This window comes from Triturus cristatus, chromosome 1_1, assembly GCF_964204655.1.
Source record: "Triturus cristatus chromosome 1_1, aTriCri1.1, whole genome shotgun sequence".
NCBI lineage: Eukaryota > Metazoa > Chordata > Amphibia > Caudata > Salamandridae > Triturus > Triturus cristatus.
In genome coordinates, this window is record NC_140579.1 from 143,508,033 (window position 1) to 143,532,883 (window position 24,851).

Here is a 24,851-nt window from a genome sequence, read left to right on the forward strand (position 1 = left end):
CTGTTGGGAGGGGGAGAACACATTGTTCAGCTTCAAGTCCATGGTTAGCATATGCTATACTTCTTTGGGAACTCAGGGTGGTAACCCTGGCTGTAAGGACCGTACTCCCCACCATCTAGAAATGCTCTGCTGGTTCAAAGTGACTATATAATAACAGTGCTCTACCTCAACAAGCAGGAGGTGCAGGCGGTGTAGGAATGTATCTTTGCCAGAGATATTCAATTCACCCCCTGTAATGCGAATGTGGATGCTCTCAGCAGAACCTTTCAGGAAAGCCACTAACGGGTCTTAAACGACATCTCCTGCAAATAGGTCTTTCTTCAGATAAACATCTTCACCTTCTCAATTGCCCATAGATTTCCCCCCTCTGTGGCCAGGGGTCACAAAAGAAGTGCCAGGAGTGGCAGGGAGCAAGCTAGAGGTCACAGCTGCGACCCCTGACAACCCCAAATGACGTCCATGCTAAATAACAATGTTTTTAAGGATATCCGCAGTGCAGATAATGAAGCTCCTGCTGCCACAGGAAGAGCGTTTGAAGGAAGGGACAGCCAGATTGCTAGCTGAGCTAGACCAAAGTGCTCTATAGGGCCGGTACCATTAAAAACTTTACTTCAGATAACCAGAACCTTGTCCGTGGAGTGCCTTGAATGCAACACAAAGCACCTTAAAAACAATACGATGTTTTATAGGTAGCCATATAGTTTGAGATGCAGAGTCGTATCTGGGAACATTCAAGAGCATTCGTGCTGTGGAGGTTTGTAGGACTTGGAGGTTATAGAGATTCTTTTGGCAGATTTTGAGAAAGACTGTTGCAGTCGTCTAATCTTGATAAGACTAATGTGATGACAACTGTCTTTAATAGTCAAATAGAACAAATTGGGCAATTTTCTTTATGATTCTAAGGGTGTTAAAAGAAGTAGAAATGATCTTATTGACTTGCTTTTTAAAGGTGAGTTTCTCATCCACCAAAACACTGAGGTTTTTAACCTTCTTAACTGGCATTGGAAGAGTATGTAGGTCATCTGGCAACAATGAAGGGGACTAGAAGGAGGTATTGTTACCAAATAGGATGACTTCAGTTTTAAAAGAATTCAATTTAAGACAGTTGTAATCCATCTATTTGCTAACTGCACTCATGCAGTTCTAAAATGCATCACCCTTGTTAGAGCTGCCGTTAGAGAGCGAGACCACGGTGTCAACGTCATAAGACACCAGTGAGAACAGAAAAGACTCGATCAGAATAGCCAGGGGAGTAACATAGAGATTGAAAAGGGTTGGACTCAACGATGACCACAGGGCAGGAAGAAAGGCTGCAATGTGAATTCTTTGATGGAAACTGATTGAACCCGATCAAAAAGAAAAGAACAGAACAAAGCCAAGGCTGCACCTTCGTTTCCTATGCTCTGTAGACCATCAATCAGAAGGTCATGATTGACCGTGTCAATGGTTGCCGACAGATCGAGCAAGATAAGGGCTGCTTTGCTGCCCTTATCTAGTGTAAATCTAATTACTTCAGTTGCCACGATGAGCACTGATTCAGTGCTATGCCCTCTTCTGAAACCAAACTGTGTGCCGTCTAAAAGATGGCTGATCTCTATAAAAGAAGCCAATTGCCATTTATGGCCTTTTCCACCATCTCGGCAGGAAACGGCAACCGGGAGATGGGCCGGTAGCTGTTAGGATCCAACGCATTACGATTAGGTTTCTTTAAGAGTGGGAGGACTGAGGCCGACTTTCACTGTTTAGGAAAGTATCCTGAACTGAATATGGCATTAAAGATCTTAGTCAAGTAGATAGCCACTAGATCGGGAACTACTTGTTGTATCGTAGGTGGACATGGGCCCATAGAGGCTCCTGAGTTTGTGGCGAGGATGGCCTGAGTTACGTGTTCAACTGTGAAGTGATTGAATTCACTAAAAGTGATCCTATCTGAGCCCACAGAAGGGGAAACATTGCTCCTCTGGCGAATGGAGTTGTTAGAGGAAAATCTATTAAAGATTACCGCCACTTTTTACTGAAAAGGATTTTCAAGAGAGTTGCAGAAAGCCTGGCTACATTCTGCTGAGTTACTCATAGGTGTGGTAGTGAGTTTAGGGACCGTCAGAAACAGTTCTTTGGTAGAGTCACTGGCCAATTCAATTTGTTTAGTAAAATAGGCAGATTTTTCAGATATGGCCAATTTTTTATACTCTGCAATAAACTGCCTGCATTTTTCCTTTTCCAACATATCGTAGTCTTTCTTCCAATTGCGTTCCTGCCTATGACAGCCTTCTTTTAAGGCCCTTAGTTGATCGTTAAACCAGGGTGTGCAGGTTCGCTTCTCCTGAGTGTTCTAGTCTTTGAGGAATCTTTTTGGATGCAGCAAATTTTTCGCTTTTCTGCTACTGCTTCTTCACGGGACGGGCTTACAAATCTATTCACTGCTTATGATTATCTATGGAGAGGCCCAATAAAAGTCACTTATCTGCAATCACACTTATCTCAAGGTAATCTTCCTTCAGTTCACAAGCAACCATGCTCCGTTGCCAGTAGAATAAAAGGGATATTGGTAGCATACTGGGTAAGATCCTTGGAATCCGTACAATAAACTGGAGCAGCTGCTACTGTCAGGCATGATAGGATACTCATGGGGTGTTCTTCAATCAATCAATCAATCATTTGTAAAGCGCACTACTCACCCGTGAGGGTCTCAAGGCGCTGAGGGGAGGGGTGGTGCTACTGCTCGAATAGCCAGGTCTTGAGTAGCCTCCTGAAGGTGAGTAGGTCCTGGGTCTGCCGTAGAAGGATGGGGAGGGTGTTCCAGGTCTTGGCGACAAGGTGGGAGAACAATCTGCCGCCGGCGGTCACTCTTCGGATGCGGGGGATGGTGGTGAGGGTGAGGTCGGCGGAGCGGAGCTGGCAGTTCGGGGTGTAGAAGGTGAGTCGTCTGTTGAGGTATATCGTTCCGGTGTTGTGCTTTGTGTACCACCCCTAAGGGGTGGTACCAGTTGGAAAAGACTGTACCTAACGAATTACTCTGCTACGGCACATGTTATATTGCGGTCAACAATAAAGTGTGTTAAAAAAAAAAGGGGGTGGTACCAGTTTTACACCGAGTAAAATGTTCTACCTAATTAACCCCATTGCCTGTTTTCTTTTATTTGTCCTTTAAAAAGGGTTGTGAAAGACTTGTTCTCGACATTTTGATTAATTTAGTGGAGTTTAATAATATAATGAGCTAATTTTTTGGGGGAGAACAATAAATGAAATGTAGTCAATGTAGTTTTCTCATAAAATTTCGAAATATATTTTATTTGATAAATTGTTGTTTCTTATGTCAGGTTAAAATACATGTGCTTTTGATTTAAATGGAGATCCCCTTCAAAGAGAATGAGGATCACAGGTAAATAACTTTTGCTTATTTTTATGCAGGTGTCTGAAATTTTGTATCTTGCTACAAACCCTAAAGGTATTTATTTTTCTGCATTTATTTTCTCATGTAAAATATCTGGTTATGCATTTTGAAATGTTATGTTGTGTTAATAACACTTGTACAGCACATAAATACCACAGGTCTCTAGGCGCTTACCTAAGGGTTATAATAACATGTTGCCGCTGATATTCTTTTTATTTTTTTATTTTAATTTTTGATTGTTTTCAACAATCAATGCAGCAAACATTGAGGTACAAGCATCTTATGCACATTATCAGGTGACCTTCGGCCAACAGCCTCCTGCATATAAAATTTCAAGTGGCAATGAGGTAAAGTAAAACATTACATTCGTAACATGGAATCAGGGGGTGTCGCACGGCTGTCATTTAAATATTTACTGCTCCCCAGACCCATCATCATCCCCACCAGGCCTACCCTAACTCATTTCAGACTCATGCTGGTCATTCTTGGGAGTGTCGGAGTTTAGGACTTATTTGCACAGTTCCCGCCACTCAGACAATCCGCCTGCAGCTTATCATCCCTGCAATTTAATTGCATATGAACTTCTTCTTCTAGTGTCCATTCTTGCACATCTCTAAGCCATGCTATTATGTCTGGGCCTCTCTGTCCCATCCAGGTGATGGGGACTCTACGCCTAGCTAATATTATCATCAGTTGTAGCAGTTTGTACGCCATTTACCGCTTCCTGGGTTTTCTTACATGGCCCAACAGACATTGTAATGGCTCCTTCAGTATGTGGAGGCCTGTGCTTTCGTGCATCTTCGCCACAACCCGAGGCCAGAATTGCTGCAGCCCAATACATCCCCATGCTAAATGTAAAATCTGTCTTCTCTGCGCCACATTTGGGGCACATGTCTGTATGACTCTGGGAAATACACCATGGTCTCAGCGGTGTAAAGTAGGTGCGGTGCAAAAAAGTTTTAATGGATCAGCTTGAAACTTGCATTGAAGGATACTTTGTGTGTGTAAGCGTGCCTATGGCTGCCCATGTCTTGTCGTCTATTTGCTCACCTAGGTCCCCATTCCATGCTACTCTTGCCCGAGGTGGGGGGGGGGGGGGGGGGGGGGTCAGTCGAGTGCAACCTCATGACTTTATTCAGGAGCAAAATCAACCTGCGCCCAGTGGATTTGAGGTTGGCAGTTTCAAGGAAGGGTTTCAGCTTTCTCAAGTAGCTCAGATGGAACCTGGCAGTTTTGGCCATCGAACTGAGATGTTCACGCATATTCAGGTTACTGTCCATGATTATCCCGAGAGATTTGGCAGAGTCCACTACGGTCGGTGTGCAGTTGAGTGCTGTGACTGAGTTAATCCATTTCAGGATGTCGTTGGATTTTTTTGAGGGGGAGAAGGAACTCCGTTTTTTGGGCATTCAGTTTGAGCTGGTTGAACAGTCCGTTTCAGGGCATCATTCAGATAGGTAATCTCCTCAAGAGAAGAGATTTTGATGTATATCTGAGTATCGTCAGCGTACATGTGGACGGATATGTTAGCCGTGCGAAGAATTTCAGCTAATGGTTCAAGGTAGAGATTGAAGAGGGTAGAGGACAGAGTAGAGCCTTGTGGGACACCGATGGAAATCGGGGAAGCAGCAGATAGGTTGCTGTTGACCAAGAATCTCTGTGTCCAGTTCTGGAGGAAGGAACAAAACCATTTGATGACAGTACCTCCTAGACCCATCCTATGTTCGAGGCGTTCAAGAAGTTTCTCATGGTTGACTGTGTCGAATGCCGAGGAAAGATGCAGAAGGATCAAGAGACAGGTTTTGCCTTGGTCAAGGGCTAGGAGGGCATCGTCAACAATGTGAATAATGGTAATTTCAGTGCTGTGCCCCGGCCTGAACCCAGATTGGAAATCGTCAAGCAAGTTGAAATTAGCGATGTGCTGGCTCAGTTGTAGTTTCACACATTTCTCCCGTACTTTCGCAAGAAGCGGTATATTCGAAATTGGTCTGAAGCTGTCTTGGAATTTCCGGATTCAGAGTGTTTTTTTTAGGATGGGGATGACTTGCCCGGTTTTCAGAGAGTCAGGTATGGATCCTTGAAGAAAGGAAGGGATTGTGGCATATTTTCCTTTATGATAATAGACAATCCTCTCCCATGAAGACCAAAAGCCATTTCAACTTGGAGCAACATAGCCACTACAGCTTGGCTCAGAAATGTCCCACTGGCAGATACCTGCAAAGCTGTCATGTGGCGATCAGTACTCATGCCCACCAAACACCACTGCCATTATTCAGACATGCAGGCTGACGATAAAGTTGGCCAGGCCAACTTGAGAAACTTTTTCAGGTACTCACAATTGTGTCATGCCTTCTCAAACCACCAAGAGTCACTTTCAGTGGCAGCTGAATATAGCCCACTGATGGCACGATTGCTTATGGGCCCCTAGGAAAGGTAGGGATATCCCAGATTTATTTTAAAAAACGTGTTATTTACTCCCGACCACATATCAAGCCTGTGAATGTGATGGGAGAGAAGGCTGGGACCACTGGATGATGATGACGAGGAATGTGTGCATAGCTCCCCGTATCCTTGTAATCTCAGTACATTTGTGCATCATCCATCTCACTTACCTTATGCCTCTGCATCTATGGAGAGCCCACAGACTGCCCGAACCTAAATGCTTCTGTTGTCCACATTTTGAGGTAGACTTCTTTCACATGGAATGGGGCTGCCCTGTCAGAGTGACCCATGGCATAAGACGTGTGTCTCTTTGTCAAAGGTCCTGGGAGGTTCAATTGACCCCTTACCAAGGCTTGCTCTACTGGGGATCATGGACCACTTGGGAGGCCATCAGGGTGAGCAGATCCTGGTGGGAATTGATATGATGATTGCTAACAGAGATATTGACAAACACTGGTATTCCACGGGGTTTTCCTGCGGCCGAATGGCACTCAGGAATGTACTGGTGTTCAAAGTAGGAAGAGTCCATATTTGCCTTAAGAGGATGTCCTCCGAAGCACGGCACCATTTGGGGAAAGTGGTGGGCCTATTATGGACTGGACTAACTGTTCTTCAATGCTGACACTACAATATATGTTTTATTGAGGGATATATAGATTTTTATTTTCTGTATTAATTCGCTATGTGCAATGTATTGTTTTGCTCACGTTCAAAATAATAAAATAGTTAATATTAAAAAAAAACTTTTCAAATAGTCAAGTGCCAGAATTAATGTGGGTCAAAACAAATGGCTTTACTCTTGAGACAGATATATATATATATATATATATATATATATATATATATATATATATATATATATATATATATATGCGAAAAACAACACCGCCCCACTCCTTTGCTCCCTGCAGTGCGGGTGCGCCAATTGCAATTGCAATTTGCAATTCAAATATGGCCGCTGTGGTTACGATGAATTGTGGTTAACCAACTGTGAAGTCCCTTGTCGATGTTACTCGCTAGTCCCATTGACCAATGATCGTACTTATTATTTAAATGTGTGTTTCGAACATGACAAACTAACACTGACGAAGGGCAGGGTCCCGGAACGCGTGTGTTAGTCTTCACGGAGAAGAACGAATAAAGTTAATTTCTTTGGATTGAGCCCGAGTGCGCCTCACGTTTTTTCCAGAGACGTGGTGTTTGGCAGATATATATATATATATATATATATATATATATTTTCACTGAAAAAACCATAGGTTTCACACATGTTATAGTTAGGAATTAGCATTTAAAAAACCTTGCAAATCCACTGAAAAAACCATAGGTTTCACACATGTTATAGTTAGCTGGACATTTCACTCGTACAAAACTATTGAAATTCCCCCGTTATAGTTAGTTCAGCTAACTATAACTCACGCAACCGCAATCCACTGCTGATGACGTCGCATATTACATCACTGTATTCACTAAGATACTGTTAATAAGTCAGTTATACAATTAATTTTACAAAAAAAAAATCCATTTAGACACTTATTTACCCATTTATTCTTCCATTAACCTTTAGATATACATATATAAAAAATATTTTTTTTTCAGAAAGACACATATTCACTGGATGATGTCATCAATGATGTCATCAGTGATGTCATTTGAGATGTCATGAGTGATGTCACTGACCATGTCATGAGTGATGTAATATGCGACGTCATCAGCAGTGGATTGCGGTCGCGCGAGTTATTTATGTACTTTTAACTGCAATTTTCTGAGGAACTACTGAACAGATTGACACCATATATGCAAAAGGCACATGCCTGACCTGAGGACTACCTCTTTGCCAAATTTCAAGTAATTCTGTTCAGCCGTTCGGGCTGTACAGAAGACTAAAGGTCCTATGGGAAAATGCATGGGGAAAACATGTTTTGGGACCCCCCTTTTTTCTCAGCCCCCGCTTGACGAATCACCCCGAGACGTTCAGGGTAGGAGCTGAGCGGAGCGCCCCATTAGTTTTGAAAATTTCGCGAGGATTCGTCAACCGGCGCCAAAGTTATTCAAAATAGAATTTTCAGATTTCCTATGGGAACTCGGTCCTAACTATAACTATCTACTGGCGACCGCCAGTAGATAGGCACAGATTCAGAGGACGGTCGTGAAATACCAACTCACCAGCCAACTATTATCAATAACTTTACGTTAGCAGAAGAACTTGATTTTTTACGTTTAGATCGGCACCAAACTCTGCGCCCGCGACCGCAAAAGAAACAAGATACCGGCGCAACAGAAGAAGGCGCGAAAGAAGGAAACAAAAAAGATTCAAGGCCAAACAGCAACAGAAGACAGAACAACTGGCGACGTTAATGAATGACAACATGTATACAGTTATCAATCTGACTGACACTGCTTTAACTTAAGCAGAAACCCAACTTTTATCTCTGGGCCTCACTTACTGTATGGAAAGCAGCTTCAACTATAGTAAGACACGTGTTGACATCTACAAATTTATAAGAAAACTGAAGTTGATAAAATTCTTTAAGACTAAACACTCTAACATTGATCCTACTACTAATATGCCTGACACTACCATTGCTTGCAATAACCTTGTTGTCGCTGATATTGATAATATCAGAACTATGAGTGAATTGGAATCAGGACATCCACCTGTCACCACCATTCAGCTCTTGCGTAACGAAGGCCTTAACATTGCAGCCAGAATAACTAGTCCTTTCAAGCCCTCTTCTACATTCACACCCAGGATGCCCAAGGATGTGATTGATACCTCTAATGATGTTGTTGTTGAAGATCTAAAAGAACTACATCACAGAAGAAAACATAAAAGTCTGAATAACCGAAATAGACACTTGCTCAGCCTCATCAAAAAACTTCGTAACAATAACCAAATTGTCGTGAACAAATCCGACAAAGGAGGGAATATTGTCCTATGGCCAAGACATCAGTACCTCGCTGAAGCCCTAAGACATCTTAATGACAACACATGCTATAAAGTAACTTCTCTATTGGAATACAACAAGAGTAGAGCTTCACTTAAAAAGAAACTTCTCAGCTACAAAATGGAGGGGCTTATTAGCAAAGATGAATTCTCTTTTCTCCATCATAAAACTCCTACTATGCCTGTTCTCTACTTTCTCCCAAAAGTCCACAAGGGCACCTACCCCATTATTTCAGTGTGCAATAGCTTTTGTGAGAACATGTCTAGATATGTAGACTTCTTTCTACAGGATCTTGTGATAGCCTTACCCTCATACCTACGCGACACAAGTGACTTCCTTAACAAAATCATGGACATACTATGGTGTGATGAATTCCTTTTAATATCTATGGATATCACGTCCCATTATACCAGCATTAATCACTGTGATGGACTAAAAGCATGTGAATATTTCTTACAGGGACGTTCAATCTCGCATTATCGTCATAATGCTCTATTGTTGTTCATGATTGATTGGTGCTTGAATAATAACTATTTTTTGTTTGACAGAACTGTGTACCTACAGATGCGTGGTGTTGCGATGGGTGCCTGTTTCTCTCCCCAGCTATGCGTGTTTACACGTAGGCTGGTGGGCGGAACAGGTACTTCAAGATAACCACTAAGAAGCATGGGAAACCAACATAGTCAGTTGGCGCCGATACATAGACCATGTTTTTGTTGTATGGAGGGGTACCATTGAGAGTGCCCAGAATTTTGTTAAAGCCATCAACTGCAATACTGTCAATTTAGAATTCAATGCTAATATTAGCGCCACCACTATTGATTTCCTTGACGTCAGTGTGTACATAGATCAAGGGGCTATGCACTCTAAACTTCACCGCAAATCAACTGCAGGCAACTCTACACTCCATGCTGCTAGCTATCATCCTAAACATCTTATAGCTAGCATACCCTATGGTGAGATGTTGCGTTTGAGAAGAATTTGTAGCAATGAATCTGACCTGAAGTTCCATCAAAATGAGACTTTTGCTCGCTTTGTAGCCAGGGGTTACAGCCCAACCTCTATCCACAAAGCTAGAACCAGGGCTAATGCTATCTCCAGAACCACTCTTTTGGCTTCTAACACTGAAACTAATTCTGACAACATTGATACCATGACTGACAATGATGAAAAGGGTACTGTGGATACACGATTAATCATCACATACAGTAGAGAGGAACGAGCTATCAAAGCCATTGTGAATCGTCACTGGTGCATTGTACAAACTGAACCAGTTCTGGGCCCCATTATTGCTAAAAAACCTACCATTACCTATCGAAAGGCATTCTCTGTGAGAGACGCCCTGGTTAAGAGTAGTCCAGAAGTAATGATTAAATCTAACTGGCTCTCTAACATGAAAGGTTTTCATAAGTGCAATTCTTGTAGAGCTGCAAATTTGGCATCAATACCACCGAAGTCATTGCCAAATTTAGCAATAAGCCAATTACATTACAACATAAATACACCTGCAGAACTGATTTCGCTGTGTACATCCTTCGATGTAGCTGCAATCTTATGTACGTTGGAAGCACTAAACTCCAAGTTTATGTTAGGATTCTCCAACATCTAAGAGCGATTGTTAACAGTGATCCTAACTATCCAGTGGCGAGATACTTCAAAGAAACACACAATAATAATCTAGATCCTCTTCAGTACTTTGTGATAGACAGTGTTCCAAACCTTAGACGTGGTGGCAATCGAGAGAAGAAATTCGACAGCTAGAAAATCGCTATATCCTTGAACTTGATACCAAGGTTCCTTTCGGTTTAAATAGCAGTGAAGACCTGTATAACTATCTTTGAATTGACATGCTTGATTTACGTTTGCTCTTTCATGTCGCATTTCTATGATGAATAATATTCTGTTACTGCTAGTTTCCTCCACCTTACATCGTCTGACACCTACTCACTTCCATCGTTGAGTTGTTTTGCTCTGTGTTCCAGTTATCTGCCTCATCTTTCAATTTTCTGTATCTTATTCTTTTCCAGATGTCTGCTTGTGTGTCCTTTGTCTTATTTTCAATTCTTTCTTAACACTAGAACTTCAATTTCATTCTCAAATTTGGAGGTATGTTCTTTTCGCATTATGTGGATAATATTGCAATCTACCTTAGGTAGCTTTTGATGCTATATGCAGAAATCCGGCTGGGTTTCATACACTAGTTTATATCTCTGTGATTCCCACCTTGTGGTTGTCATATTCATTGATATGAGATATATAACTTTTCACTATCAATAGGATGCATCACATTTATTTATGTGTCACTATAAAAAATGTTGCACTATTTTTTCACTCATTTCATATTCTGTACGGTAAAAGGCGCTGTGACTACTACTGCATAGAGTCATGTCATCACGTAGTATGTGTTTATATTCGAATATTATTTGTTTGCTAGCAATCCTTGCATTTGCTTTAGGATGTGACATATATTGTTTTCTAATGTATCTGTCCTATTTCAGATGGTCACGTATTTTGCAGACACTGGGGCTTAGCTACTTTTAGCTATTTGCATTACTGTTCTATTTTGCTTATCGAAAGCTCACAGCATTTTGACTGAATTGAGAGATTTTTTCTTTTAATGCTGCTCTATATCTTTATTTATGAGTTTGTTTTCTTACATTATTTAGGAATCCAACTCTACTATGTCTCTGAGCATTTAAACTATGCAAACGCTGTTTGATTACTATTTGCATTTTGAGTCAGTTGCTATCTAATAAGTCACTGCCTTTTATTTATTTATTGTTTATCTTTGTTGCAATTCCAAAGGACAGCAATAATGTGTATTTACATGGCCTTATATCTGTCTGTTTACTCTACCGTCACAATATGAGTATGTTTTTTACTTTTTACTAGATCTCGCAACACCTTTTTTCACCTACCTGCCTATTTATGCTGCTACTTGCACGTAGCGCGGTCATGTGATCAAGGTTGCAGGTCAGCGACCGAAACGCGTCATGTGGACCGTCTGCGGCTCGTAAAATAAACTTGGATTTCACCCGTTGCTGCTGTGGTCTGTGCCCGTGTGTTCCTCTGGTTAAGCCGATTCACTACGGGACTTTTTTGTTGAGATATATATATATATATATAATCCAGCAAAATGATTAAATGCACGGCACTCTCCTTGGCTTGGATAAGATTCTTTATTGAGACCTTTCCTCTCCTCCTCCTACGCATTTCGAACACAAAGTTCTTGATCACGGCAGTACAAGTGCGAGCACCCGATGAGACATTTGTTAAATAGAGTCCCAAATCTGGTGACAACAAATTATATTTTACGTCAGTTGACCTGGTACAAAGACTGAGTGTAATTTTCAGATGTTGGGCTTAGTGCCCCAATGTCACTGTGGCTGTTACATAATACAAGATTTTCCTTTTTTTGGGGAATTGCAAATAACAATGTTCGCAACAACGGAACTACATGATAATTCACTTTCTATTGCTTGATTCTTTTCTCAGGCCAAGTTCATTGTTTCTTTGGAGTATGAGCTAAAGATAATTATTATATGTTAGCTGACTACAATGTCTTTCTATTGATAAGTGACCATGTTCTCGGCAGCAGTTTTTTAGGTGATTCACAGATGTATATACATTTCTTCATCCCCATTGAGCCCAAGGGGGACCTTTGTCTTGAATCTAATGATCATTTTGGACTCCTGGCGCCTAAGGTTCAGTGTTCGATTTCCTCCTCTCTCATGACGGGGTATTGTGACCAGTCCAGAGTATTTCATGTCCAGCCAGGTTCGGTTTTCATGTACTTTCATGTGTTTGGCAACAGCATAGGTCAGATCCTCATTTTGTACAGCTCTGATGTATACGTTTCTTTAGGGGACAGATGGTGCTTCCTAAATACCTTTTGCCGCAGAAGCACTCTATTAAGTATACAACATAAGTTGACTCACAGGTAATATTTTCCTTGATCTCAAACGTTCTCCCCCTTGGATCTTTGATCGAAATAAGATTCTTTCCTATTTTGCATGCCTTGCCTGTTGTACATTTGCCAAATCCTTTTTGTCTGGCTCCCAGCCAGGTGGTTTGCTTGGCACTTTAAAAGTGGCTTCTGATCAACGTGTCCGATATTGAAGGTTCCTTCCTGTAAGTTACAAGTGGACGATTACCTAATTTTGAACCAATGTCTGATTCCTTGGTCAATACATTCCAGTATTTCTTCAGGATTTGTTGAATTTTGTGACTTTCCTTGCTGTAGGTTAGGATCAAATGTGGTGTGTCCTCTTGAGTTTCATTTGCCATGTTTGATAGCTTCTTATCCACCAACGTTTGTGCTCTGCTTATTTGTCTCGCTTTCTTCTCTCCTCGTTGGATGTTACTATAATTGTACCCCTGTTTGAGAAAGCATACTGTTGTCTCCTGAAACTTTTTCTCCATTTCTCTAGGTTCAGAGCAGTAGCGCTTCATTCTTATAAATTCCCCGTAGGGGATACTTCTTTTGAGCGATTGGAGATGGAAACTAGAGCCATGGAGTAAGCTGTTTGTTGCAGTCTTTTTTCTGAAGACAGTTGTGTGTAATGTACCCGATTAAATGTAGATCTTAGCGTCTAGAAACTCAATTTCTTTGGAGTGAATATTATGAGTGAATTTGAGACCCACATTGTTGTCATTGAGGATCGCTAGGTAGATCAGGAATTCCGCTTCGCTGCCCCTCCATAAAGGAACAGGCCGTCGATGAAGTGAAGCCAGAGGGCCACCTTCATTGTGTAGGGATTGTTTTCCACTCTCCAAGCTATGTTTTTCTCCCACCAACCCATCATAAGGTTGGCATAGCTTGGACAGAAGGAAACTCTCATTGCGTTTCCACAGCTTTTGGGAATACAGCTTTTTGTTAAATAGAAAAATGTTGTTTTTCAGGCAGAGCTCTATCATGTCTATTAACATGGTTGTATGTTTCAGTTCTCCAATTGGTCTCTGCTTCAAAAAGTATTATATATATATATATATATATATATATATATATATATATATAGTTAGGACCGAGTTCCCATAGGAAATCTGAAAGTTCTATTTTGAATAACTTTGGCGCCGGTTGACTTATCTTCGTGAAAGTTTCAAAACTAATGGGGCGCTCCGCTCAGCTCCTACCCTGAAAGTCTCGGGGTGATTCGTCAAGCGGGGGCTGAGAAAAAAGGGGGGTCCCAAAACGCGTTTTCCCCATGCATTTTCCCGTAGGACCTTTAGTCGAAGGTACAGCCCGAACGGCTGAACAGAATTACTTGAAATTTGGCAAAGAGGTAGTCCTCAGGTCAGGCATGTGCCTTTTGCATATATGGTGTCAATCTGTTCAGTAGTTCCTGAGAAAATTGCAGTTAAAAGTACATAAATATCTATATGCGCGCACCGTGCGCGCACCGTGCGCGCACCAAATGTCCACGAGCGTAATTCTGATTGGTGGTTAGATGTCAGTCAACATTCCAATCGGTCGAAATCAGGAAGTGTCGGACGCCATTTTGTGTGTGACAGTGAAAAAGAAAGGTGGAGAACATGAAAAGGGGGCAGGGTAGAGAGTTCCTGACCCCCTAGCGTGAAAAAACCTTAAAAAAAAAAACATTTTTAACTGTTTATAAGTTTATAGAAGATATTAACTATGCTGTTCAACTTGATCCAAATTAAAAAAAAAAGAGCTGAGCCATTCCATATTACAGGATACAGTAAATCTATAACTATATACATAGGTAGTTTATTGTAAAATAAACATATAAAAAATATAATAATACATACATAAATTAGCATTTAAAAAACCTTACAAATTCACTAAAAAAACATAGGTTTCACACACGTTATAGTTAGAAATCAGCATTTAAAAAACCTTGCAAATTCACTGAAAAAACCATAGGTTTCACACACGTTATAGTTAGGAATTAGCATTTAAAAAACCTTGCAAATCCACTGAAAAAACCATAGGTTTCACACATGTTATAGTTAGCTGGACATTTCACTCGTACAAAACTATTGAAATTCCCCCGTTATAGTTAGTTCAGCTAACTATAATTCGCGCGACCGCAATCCACTGCTGATGACGTCACATATTACATCACTGTATTCACTAAGATACTGTTAGTAAGTCAGTTATACAATTATTTTACAAAAAAAAACATCCATTTAGTCACTTATTTAACCATTTATTCTTCCATTAACCTTTAGATATACATATATAAAAAATATTTACTTTTCAGAAAGACACATATTCACTGGGTGATGTCATCAGTGATGTCATTTGAGATGTCATCAGTGATGTCATGAGTGATGTCACTGACCATGTCATGAGTGATGTAATATGTGACGTCATCAGCAGTGGATTGCGGTTGCGCGAGTTATAGTTAGCTGAACTAAATATAACGGGGGAATTTCAATGGTTTTGTACGATCAATAGCATGATTATTTATATCAGCAAAAATCACAACAAATTTATAAAATTTTGTAGTTTCGTATAAGATTAAAAGAGGAGAATTCCACATTTACATCAAATCTAAGATATGAGAGTACAAGGATTCTAAGCCCCAGTGATCCACTAATGACCCTAGGACCGGGTTGCTAGTGACCCTAGGACCGTGTTGCTTATACCCAAGAGCCACATTCAGCAATTAGTTTGCTACTTTATCCTAACGTTCGTGACTATTAATGGAGATCGTATACTTCAAAAGAAAAGGTTGCTTGTAGTCCGAGTTCTGTATCATAGGAATTTTCATTGAAGTCATAATGTTAGAATAATTGCCCACCGCATGCGAGGACCCTCAAACTCTTTTGTTCTGAAAACGGAGAACCCCAATGGGAATATAATGTGCAACAATGAGGGTATTCTAAAAACATACCCTGGATTCTATAAGTAGCTCCTCTGATGACACAGCTTAAGAGGCCAAGATTAAACAATATCTAGAGGATGATGTGTTGACCTGGCCAGATGATGCCAGAAGAGTTGTGCTATTTGAACCAATACGAGTTGGTGAAATAAAAGGGGCTATAGATAGCCTGGCACACAGATAGGTTTACAATAGAATTTGATAAGGCATATTAACACATCCTAGCAACGCCTTTACTGCCACTTTAAGAAAATGTGCTGGAGAACGGCACACCTCATACAACAGCAAGATCAATCAATCAATCAGGTGTTTGATAAAGCGCGACTACTCACCCATAAGGGTCTCAAGGCGCTAGGGGTGGGGGTGTGCAGGTTCCCTTCCATCAAGGAGGGGGTCTGTCAAAGAGCCAGGTTTTGAGGTTTCTTGCGAAGATGGGGAGCGATATTGTCTGTCTGAGGTGGAGCGGAAGGCGTTCCATGCTTTGGCCGCGCGGAAAGAGAAGGAGCGGCCTCCTGATATGGTCTTTCTGGTGCGGGGGGTACGGCACAGGAGAGCTGGGCTGATCGTAGGGTCCTTTAGGGTGCGTGGAATTTGAGTCGGCTGTTCAGGTATGCTGGTCCGGTGCTGTGGAGGGCCTTGTGTGAGTCGGTGAGTATCTTGAAGGTGATTCTTGCCTCAACGGGGAGCCAGTGGAGTGTGCGCAGGTGCTTGGAGATGTGGAAGTGTTTTGGGAGGTTGAGGACCAGTCTTGCGGCGGCGTTCTGGATGTTCTATAGCTTGCGGGTGAGGTTTTTGTTTATTCCGGCGTAGAGTGCGTTGCCGTAGTCGAGTCTGCTGGTGACCAGGGCATGAGTGATGGTCTTTCTGTGTTCGAGGGGGATCCATTTGAAGGTCGTACGAAGGAGGCGGAGGGTGTGGAAGCAGGAAGACGAGACAGAGTTGATCTGGTGGTCCATTTTGAGATCGGAGTCCAGGATGATTCCCAGGTTGCGTGCGTGGACCGTGGAGGGGGTTGGTGGGTTTCCAAGGGCGGGGGGCCACCAGGTGTTGCTCCAGGGAAGCTGAGATCACAGCAGTTTTTTTAAATCAGGGAGAAACAGTAAAAAATGGGTCATATGTCTTCTAGATGTAGATACCAAAGCTTAGCCTGCTTAATTACACAGTGACTCAAACTCCTCCTACCGGAAATAGTGTTGGTGAATAGAGTGGGATTTAAGGCAGGCAGAGCAACTTCTACGAACTTTGTTTGCATTGATGTATCAGATACTACCGGAAGTGATGTTATGTTATGTTAAGGTAATTTGTTATCGCGCACGAATCACCCATGTCAGTTTTGGGAAGGACAGGCATAGGTAGCTATATGCTAAATATGCGCAAATTGCCATGCTCCACTTCACGGGTAGTGAAAGAATGCAGATGAGCAAATAATTCCCAAGTCTTTAAAGCAAGAAGTGTAAATCCTACTAAGTTTTATACAAATCTTCTCTTGCATGGCCCCCTCACTCTGGAACTCTCTTCCTGGCAACATCAGATGTGAAGAATTTGACTGTTTCTGGAATAAACAAAAACATTTTCTCTTCAAACAACACTTAAATGTTTAAAATAAGTTCCTATGATGTCAACCTCTTCAGAGACAGTTTAGAAACTCTCCAGCACTCTTAGCAATACCCTCACTAGTCACTCCCCCCAACTCTAGGTCTGAGTTGGTCAAAGCCTTTCAGATTTGTTATTGACTTGTAACTGTTTCTTGTACATCTAGATATCTGTGTGTAGATAGGTGCTATATAAGATCCGTAAAGAAATAAATACAATAAATGAAATATATTGACACAGCAGGCATAATGCAGAACAATAGGGTGTAGGCGCGGGCTGTTAAAACGCCCCCCTTCAATTGGCAAAAACAGAGTCTTACCAGTTGAAATTCTGTTCCAAACTTTTATTGTAACAGAAAAGAGATTTTTCTCCCCTTCCTGTTCCCAGTACGATGTGAGTTAGGACAAGGTCTCAAATTTCTTCTCACACTCTTCCATTGTCTCCTCATCCCTTCTAGGTTCCTGTAACTAGTAATCCAGACAGGGGAGGGTCCATGGCTTCCTCTACCTCCAGGACTACTTGGAATAATGAAAGGTAAGAGTTGGTAAAAAAGGATGAGAACCTTTAAGGTCATTCATCCACACTCTCCTTTCTCAGGCTTCTTCTTGTCTTTCATGTCTTCTTTCTTTATCCTTTGACCTCCTGGTCAGAGTCACTGCTCTCGCCCGATGCAGCACCACTGTTAAGGATCTGCCCTGAAGCTCCAGCCTAGGCTCCTCTAGCAGGTGTTCGAGGCCCTCCTCCACCCGCTTGCACTTCATCCCTGGTTTTCTAGTGGAAGGGCAGCCTGCTGTTCTGCTATTCTTCTCTGCTCTGTTCCCTCTTTGCCTCTTTCTTTCTCTTTTTTTGATCTTTGCCTCTTTCTTTCTCTTCTTTGCTCTCTGCCTTTCCCCTTTTCTCTTTTGCCTTTTTTCTCTTTTTGCTTCTTTTTCCTTTTCCCTTTTCTCTCTTTATTGCCTCTTTTCCCTTTCTCCTTCTCCGCTCCCTAATTCCTGCATGCCCCGCTGCTGCTGCCCCCGCAGACCCTTCCCCCGCTTCCCAGCTGATCTCTCTCCCCAAACCCTACTTAATGGATGCTGCGCGCTGAGGGCGAGCCAAAGGCAAGCCCTTCTGCACCCGTCCGCGACCAGCACCAGGGACCTTGGTCCTCTGACCCCTTGCCACAACCACCCCAGCACTCTCCATGGTTTCAACCCCGGGCGCAATAATAACTGCCCGCTCTCGATGCCAAGCAAAACCCAAGGCCCATTCTCCCTCCCACACTGACGCCGCACCTTCACCCACCTCCGGACCCCTGCAGCAACCCCAAGCCTACCAGACACCAGCGCACACAAACCACTGAAATGTATCCTCCTCAACGCACGCTCCCTACACCAACACACCACAGATATATGGGACCTCTTCAACACACACATGCCAGACGTCGCCTTCCTCAAAGAGACGTATACCAACGCCAGCTCCTGACCCGACTTTGCAACCGCCAATCCCTGACGGATACAAGATCGTGAGGCAAGACCGCCCCACACGCCCAGAAGGGGTCCTCGCCAACTGTACCAACACACTTGCCCCCCTCCAGAAGACCACACGACAAGAAAGCAAACTGGTTCTCTACGGCACTCTAAGAATACAAGCGCTCTTGTCGGCGGCTGGAAAAGACGTGGAGAAACAGCAAAACTCCGGAAACACGCTCCACCTACAAAACCGCCACCAAGGCACACCACCAACTCATCAAATCCACAAAGAAGAATTTCATCAACGCCCACAACACCAAGGAACTCTTCTCCATCATACAGGAATTTTCCAAACCCAACAGCGAAACAGCAGACGCTCCCCCCTCCTAAGACATCTGCATCAGTCTCCGCGCCTTCTTTCACCTCAAGATCAAGACGCTCAACGACAACTTTGACGATCAAGACCTCTGCTCCACCCCAGCCCCTGCCACCAGGGACGCCACCCAACAGACCCTACTTAGGTGGACCTCACTCACGACAGAAGATACCGTAAAGACCATGAAGAGCATCCACACCCGTGCACCTTCTGACCCCTGCCCGCTTCATATCTTCCACAGTGCTTCCACAGCCATTGCACCTAAGTTACGCCAGATAATCAACTGCTCCCTCGAGACCGCCACTTTCCCCGATGACTGGAAACATGCCAAAGTCAACGCATTCCTGAAGAATCCCTCCGCAGACTCAACAGACCTCAAGAATTTCAGGCCCATCTCGCAGTTCTCTTCGCGGCCAAGGTCATCGAGATGGACGTCAACACCCAGCTAACACACTTCATTGAAGCCAAGAACATCCTAGACACCTCTCAATCTGGATTCTGCAACAACCACAGCACCGAGACCTCCCTCCTCGTCGCCACAGACGGCGTATACGCTCTCCTCGACCAACAGCAGCCCTCATTCTCCTGGACCTTTCAGCAGCATTCTACACCCTCTCCCACCGCACACTAGCCACCAGACTCCACGACGCCGGCAGGCAAGGAAAGTCCCTAAACTGGATATGCTCATTTCTCACAGAGAATAAGACTTCCGTCCTTCCTCTCTGAACCAACAGAGACCAGACGCGGACCAAGGATTCTCCCTCAGCCCCACCCTCTTCAACGTATACATGGCTCCCCTCGCAGCCATAGCCAGAAACCATGGACTCAACGTCGCCTCCTATGCCGATGATACCCAACACATCTGCTCCCTCACCAAGGAACCCGACATCACCGGGCACAACTTGTGAGAAAGTGGCTCTGTATATACTGTTCCCTAATAGGTACAGGGTGTACAGAGTCCACAGTCCCCCAGAGGCTGATAGAGGTCAAAGTTAGGTATGACCTTACTCTCAAAAGTGGTAGCTTGGTCGAGCAGTAAGGCAGTACCAGAGGACAGTGTAAAGCCTTTCTTGTACACACTCAGTCAGCAAATGGTTTCACACACTCAATAACTGAACTCTAGGCCAATGGTTTACATATATAAAATATATGCTTGTTTTATTTTTAGAACCACAAAGGGGATAAAAATATACTTTCTCAGAATGAGAGGTTGAATATAAATACTTTCGTCTTAAGCAATACATTTCGTCTTAAGCAATACATTTTTGTAAACAGTTACAGTTGGTTGCAATAAACAATCCTATTTCCTAAACATAACAATGCATTGAGCTCAATGGTAAATTCAGGTTATTTGTAATAAATTGTATTTCAAATTACTTTTGGAATTCCAGGTCTGGCTCCTAGATCCAGCTCTGGGTCAGTATTCAGAATCAAGTGATGAAAGTCGACTTAATAACTGTAATGATTTTTAAATAATATTTAGCTATTTCAAAAGTTAGCACTTAGAAAATATTTCAAAGAAAACATTCAATGGATCTCTATGGCAAGAAATTCAAATTGCAGGTAGAGTACTTTATCGTTACTTTAGTAATCCAGGACTGGGTACCTAGACCCAGGACTGGGGTCCTTATCAAAAACAGGTAAGTAATTTCGTTTGCAGAAATGGTACGATTTTAAAAGAATATTTCAAATTTGCAAAAATAGACACTTAGAAGAAATTTCACAGAAAAGCAGACAATGGTTCCTATGGGAGAAAAATGAGTTAGAGGTAAGTATAGTTGTGGACACTTTTCAGAGTCAGGGCTGGGCACCAAGATCCAGCACTGGGAGCTCACCTAGGAGCAGGTGAGTAAATTCGTTTTTGTCACTTGGCTGATTTTTGGTGAGTATTTGCAGTTTTGAAAAGTTCACACACAGAAGATTTTTGAAGAAAAAGCCAGTCAATGTTACCCTATGAGGAAAATGAAGTTAGCGGTTTAAGGGTAAGTACTCGACTGGCAGAGTTGAAATTCCGGGCATAGACTCAGGGGTCCCCCAGTGTCAGGTAGGTACATTTGGTTCACCCTCAGCGGTTTCAGGACGGCCGGGTGCAGAGAGAGTTAGGCCCAATGTTATCCTATGAGGGATAGGGGGGCCTTGGTTGGTGGCTGCTGTCTGGCAAGCCACGCGGCTGTGGGAGCTGGGCTCCTGGTCACTTACTCAGGGCAAGTGGGGAAGTTAGTGTAGAGAGTGCACTGCCAGGGCCACTCGGGCGGCTGGGTGCAGGGTGCTTTTGAGCCTTCGGGCGCTCAATGGAAATCAATGGGAATGTTCCGGTTTGGAAAAAGGCTGCAAGCTCGGGGACGAGGATGCTTCAGGTGCCACCACCACTTCGAGAGGTAAGTTGGGTAGTTGTAGGTTAGGTGGGTACCCCGGGATTGGGCACAGGGGGCCGCAGGGCGCCGGGTGCAGGGGTGCCTTTTGATGTCGGAAATCTTACCCTCTTGTTGATCGCGGTTGGGGTAGCACTCTGTTCTGAGGCTGCAGGCTTCTTCCGGAATGTCGAGGGGGGTCCTTGGGTGCCGGACTCGGGGTCACAGTCGCCGTGGGGTCGTCCTCAGGGTCTTTGTCCACTCCGGCACTGGCCAGGCTTGGCTGGTGCAGAGTGGGTTGGGTCCGCGGTTCCGGGCTGCTGCCAGGGGTTAAAAATAGGTTTCTTGAGTAGAGCCTCTACTCATGGGAGTCCCAGGGGCTTAGAGCCAAGAGGTAGCCAGGTCCTCCGGGGTTGGTGAGGTTGCTGGCCACGAGAGATGCCGCGCTGGTGCAGGTTCGAGAGTCGACAGGCCGGTAGGGCTGGGGCCAAAGCAGTTGGTGTCTTCTTCTCTTTTTAGCAGCTGCAGGGCAGGTCCTTGTTCTTCTTGCTCTTCTTGTAGTTTTCTATCTGGAATCTGAGGAAGGAAGGTTCAGGGTGCCCCTAAATACTAGATTTAGGGGCGTTACAGGTAGGTGAAGGCCAGGGACCAATGGGTCCTTGTCCTGGGGTGGGTACACCCCCGATCCTGCCTCTCTCCTGTGGGAGGGGGGCAGTAGCCTAATCCTGATAGGGTAGGGCCCCCCATCTTCAAGATGGCGATAGCCCGGAGATGTGCTTCACCTCGCCTCCCCCACCTGAGGGGTGGGGTGGGCAGGCTTGCACATTCCCTGTCCTTGTATGGGGTTTCCGGCCAGCTTCCCTCCAGAGTGGGGGGTTGCAGAGGCCTGGGGAATCTCCAAGAGGCGGCATGCCTTTGAAGCTTCCCTTGGCTCATCCTGGGGGAGGAGATTTATCACCTCCCCCAGGACGGGCATTGTTGCAGGCCCGGGAGAGCAGGGGCTCTCCCACCCAGGGGTCCAGCAACGTGTCTGCTGTGTGGCAGCCTGGGCAGCCTCAGAGCAGACTTGGATTGTAGATTAGCTGTAAGGGGGCATCTCTAAGATGCCCTCTGGCGTGCTTAGTACATTAAATCCCACACTGGCATCAGTGTGGGTTTAATGTGATGAGAAGTTTGATACCAAACTTCCCAGTCTTCAGTGTTGCCATTATGGTGCTGTGGAGCTCGTGTTTGACGAGCTCTCAGCACCATGTACTCGTACATGGCAGCACTGTACTTACAGTGCCCAGGAATGGACCTGGGTACTGTAGGGGCACAGGGCTCCTGCTTCTGTGCCCACACCATAGGAATAAGGCACCCAGCCAGAGGGGTGGCTGACATATGCCTTGGCAGTGTAGGTGATGGGCATGGCACACAGAGATGTGTGCCATGTCGACTCTTTGTTTTGTCCTGCACCCAGACACTCAGCATGCAAAGGCAGTGTGTGTGTGTAAGGGCACAGGGCCTCTAAGGATGGCACAATGAGTGCTGCAGCCCTTAGAGGCCTTCCCTGGTCACAAGGCCCTGGGTACCTAGGGTACCATTTACTAGGGGCTGACATGTGGCCAGGGTTTGCCAATTGGGAGTTTGTATTTTAGGGAAGGAACACAGGCCCTGGGCACCTGATTGGCAGGAGCCCAGGGCACAGCAAGGAAAAGTGCATCAGCTATTAGGCAAAAAGGGGGGGTTACTGCAACAGAAACCCACTTTCTCACACAACTTCCAAGAAGGAATGAAAGCCGTCGCAATCTGGATGAAGAACGGCTGCCTGAAACTCAATTTAGGGAAAACAGAAGTCCTTATCCTCGGTTCCGCCCCATCAGCATGAGACAACACCTGGATGGCCCCCTGCCCTCAGAAACCCACCCACCCGACAGACCATGCACGTAACCATGGCATCATACTGGACTTATCGCTTACAATGAATCGCCAGATCAACGCCGTCTCCTCTGCATGCTTCAACACCCTCTGCATACTTTGTAAAACATTCAAATGGATACCCGCCAACTCCAGGAAAATGGTCACTCACGCTCTTATCACCAGCAGACTGGACTACAGAAACGCCCTCTATGCGGGAATCAAACAACAAACTCCTCCACAAACTCCAGACGTCCAGTACGACCCATCCAGACTAATCCTCGATATCCCAAGACAGAACCACATCACCCAACACCTCCGCGACCTCCACTGGCTCCCCGTCAAAAGAAGGATAACTTTCAAGCTTCTCACGCACGCATACAAGGCCCTCCATAAAATCGGACCTCAATGATTCAAGAACTGTCTCTCCTTCCACGCACCCAAAAGAAACCTACGATCAGCCGACCTCTCCCTAGCCACCGTCCCACGCTTCTACAGGAACAGAGCAGCTGGAAGGTCCTTCTCCTACCTCGCAGCCAAGACATGCAACGAGCTCCCCCTCCACCTCTGGCGAAGCCTGACACTGGACCAGTTCAGGAAAAACCTCAAGACCTGGCTTTACGAATGACCCAACTGAGTTAAACACCTCCCCCCGCCTTGAGACCCTAACAGGTGAGTAGTGCACTCTACAAAAACACTGATTGATTGATTGATCCTGAAAGTCTTTGTATTCTCCTCCCCTCTCTGCATTTGCTGATGCCCACGTATTGGCAAACAAGGTGTTATAACTTCTCCTTCTGCCTCATGGCTTCTTGAAACACTCGGCACTGGGGCCCTTGTCTCTGCTATAATTCTCTTTTCTGGTAGTATGGCCCCTATATGACCACCTTTAAAACCACCGTAAGAGCCTCCTTGGCCTATCCTTGTGCCGCTTATCTTATTTTACCTTAGTATGGCAGTCCCTCTATGTTTTTTCCTGAACTGGATCTCAGTTTCTTTCCAGTCTCAGGCCTTGGTCTTCTAAGGAGGCTGGCCCACCCTTTCCCACCTTCTCTCCATAGAGGGAGAAAGCAACAAAAACAAACCAGAAAGAGAAAAAAACAACAACTCCCCACCACACACCCGGTAAGCTATGGTTCTCCTCCTGAACCATTGTGGGGGTTAAGGCAAGGGGTGGTGTGCCAGTACCCACCAGTCTCCTTCTTCTTCTCTGTTCTGGCATTATCCAGTAGGTTTCTTGGACTCAGCTCAACATCTTCCAAGTCTAATTTGAATCCAAGCTAGCCAGAGACAATCTTGTTTCCTTCATAAGTTTGGGGTACATGAAAGCATCCTTCTCCTGCCTGGACCACTTATTAAAAATGTGTCCCATCAAACCCTCCTAGGAATCATTCCAGCATCCTAATTTCTCCTGAGGAACATGGTTCTATGTCAGGACTGGAGTCTCCGATTATGCTTCTCTCTCTTTACTGTAAAATTCACAGCAGTCAATCAAAACAGAGAAAGACAAAAACTAAATTTCCCATGTTTACCTCACATGAGTCACAGTCCA

The 24,851-nt window shown here is 44.2% G+C and overlaps 1 protein-coding gene across 11 annotated transcripts in view; it reads left to right on the plus strand.

Moving 5' to 3' along the window:
- LOC146869855 (uncharacterized) overlaps positions 1 to 24,851 on the plus strand; it is a 164,924-nt gene that overhangs the window by 99,969 nt on the left and 40,104 nt on the right. For all 11 annotated transcript variants that reach the window (XR_014967845.1, XR_014967843.1, XR_014967853.1 and 8 more), the window contains 2 exons: positions 3,412 to 3,448; positions 17,683 to 17,759. Coding sequence is in view for 2 of the 11 variants with exons in the window: in XM_085622979.1 (XP_085479105.1) it covers positions 3,412 to 3,448; positions 17,683 to 17,759 (114 nt within the window). In the remaining 9 variants the exon portion in view is untranslated. The remainder of the gene's footprint in view (positions 1 to 3,411; positions 3,449 to 17,682; positions 17,760 to 24,851) is intronic.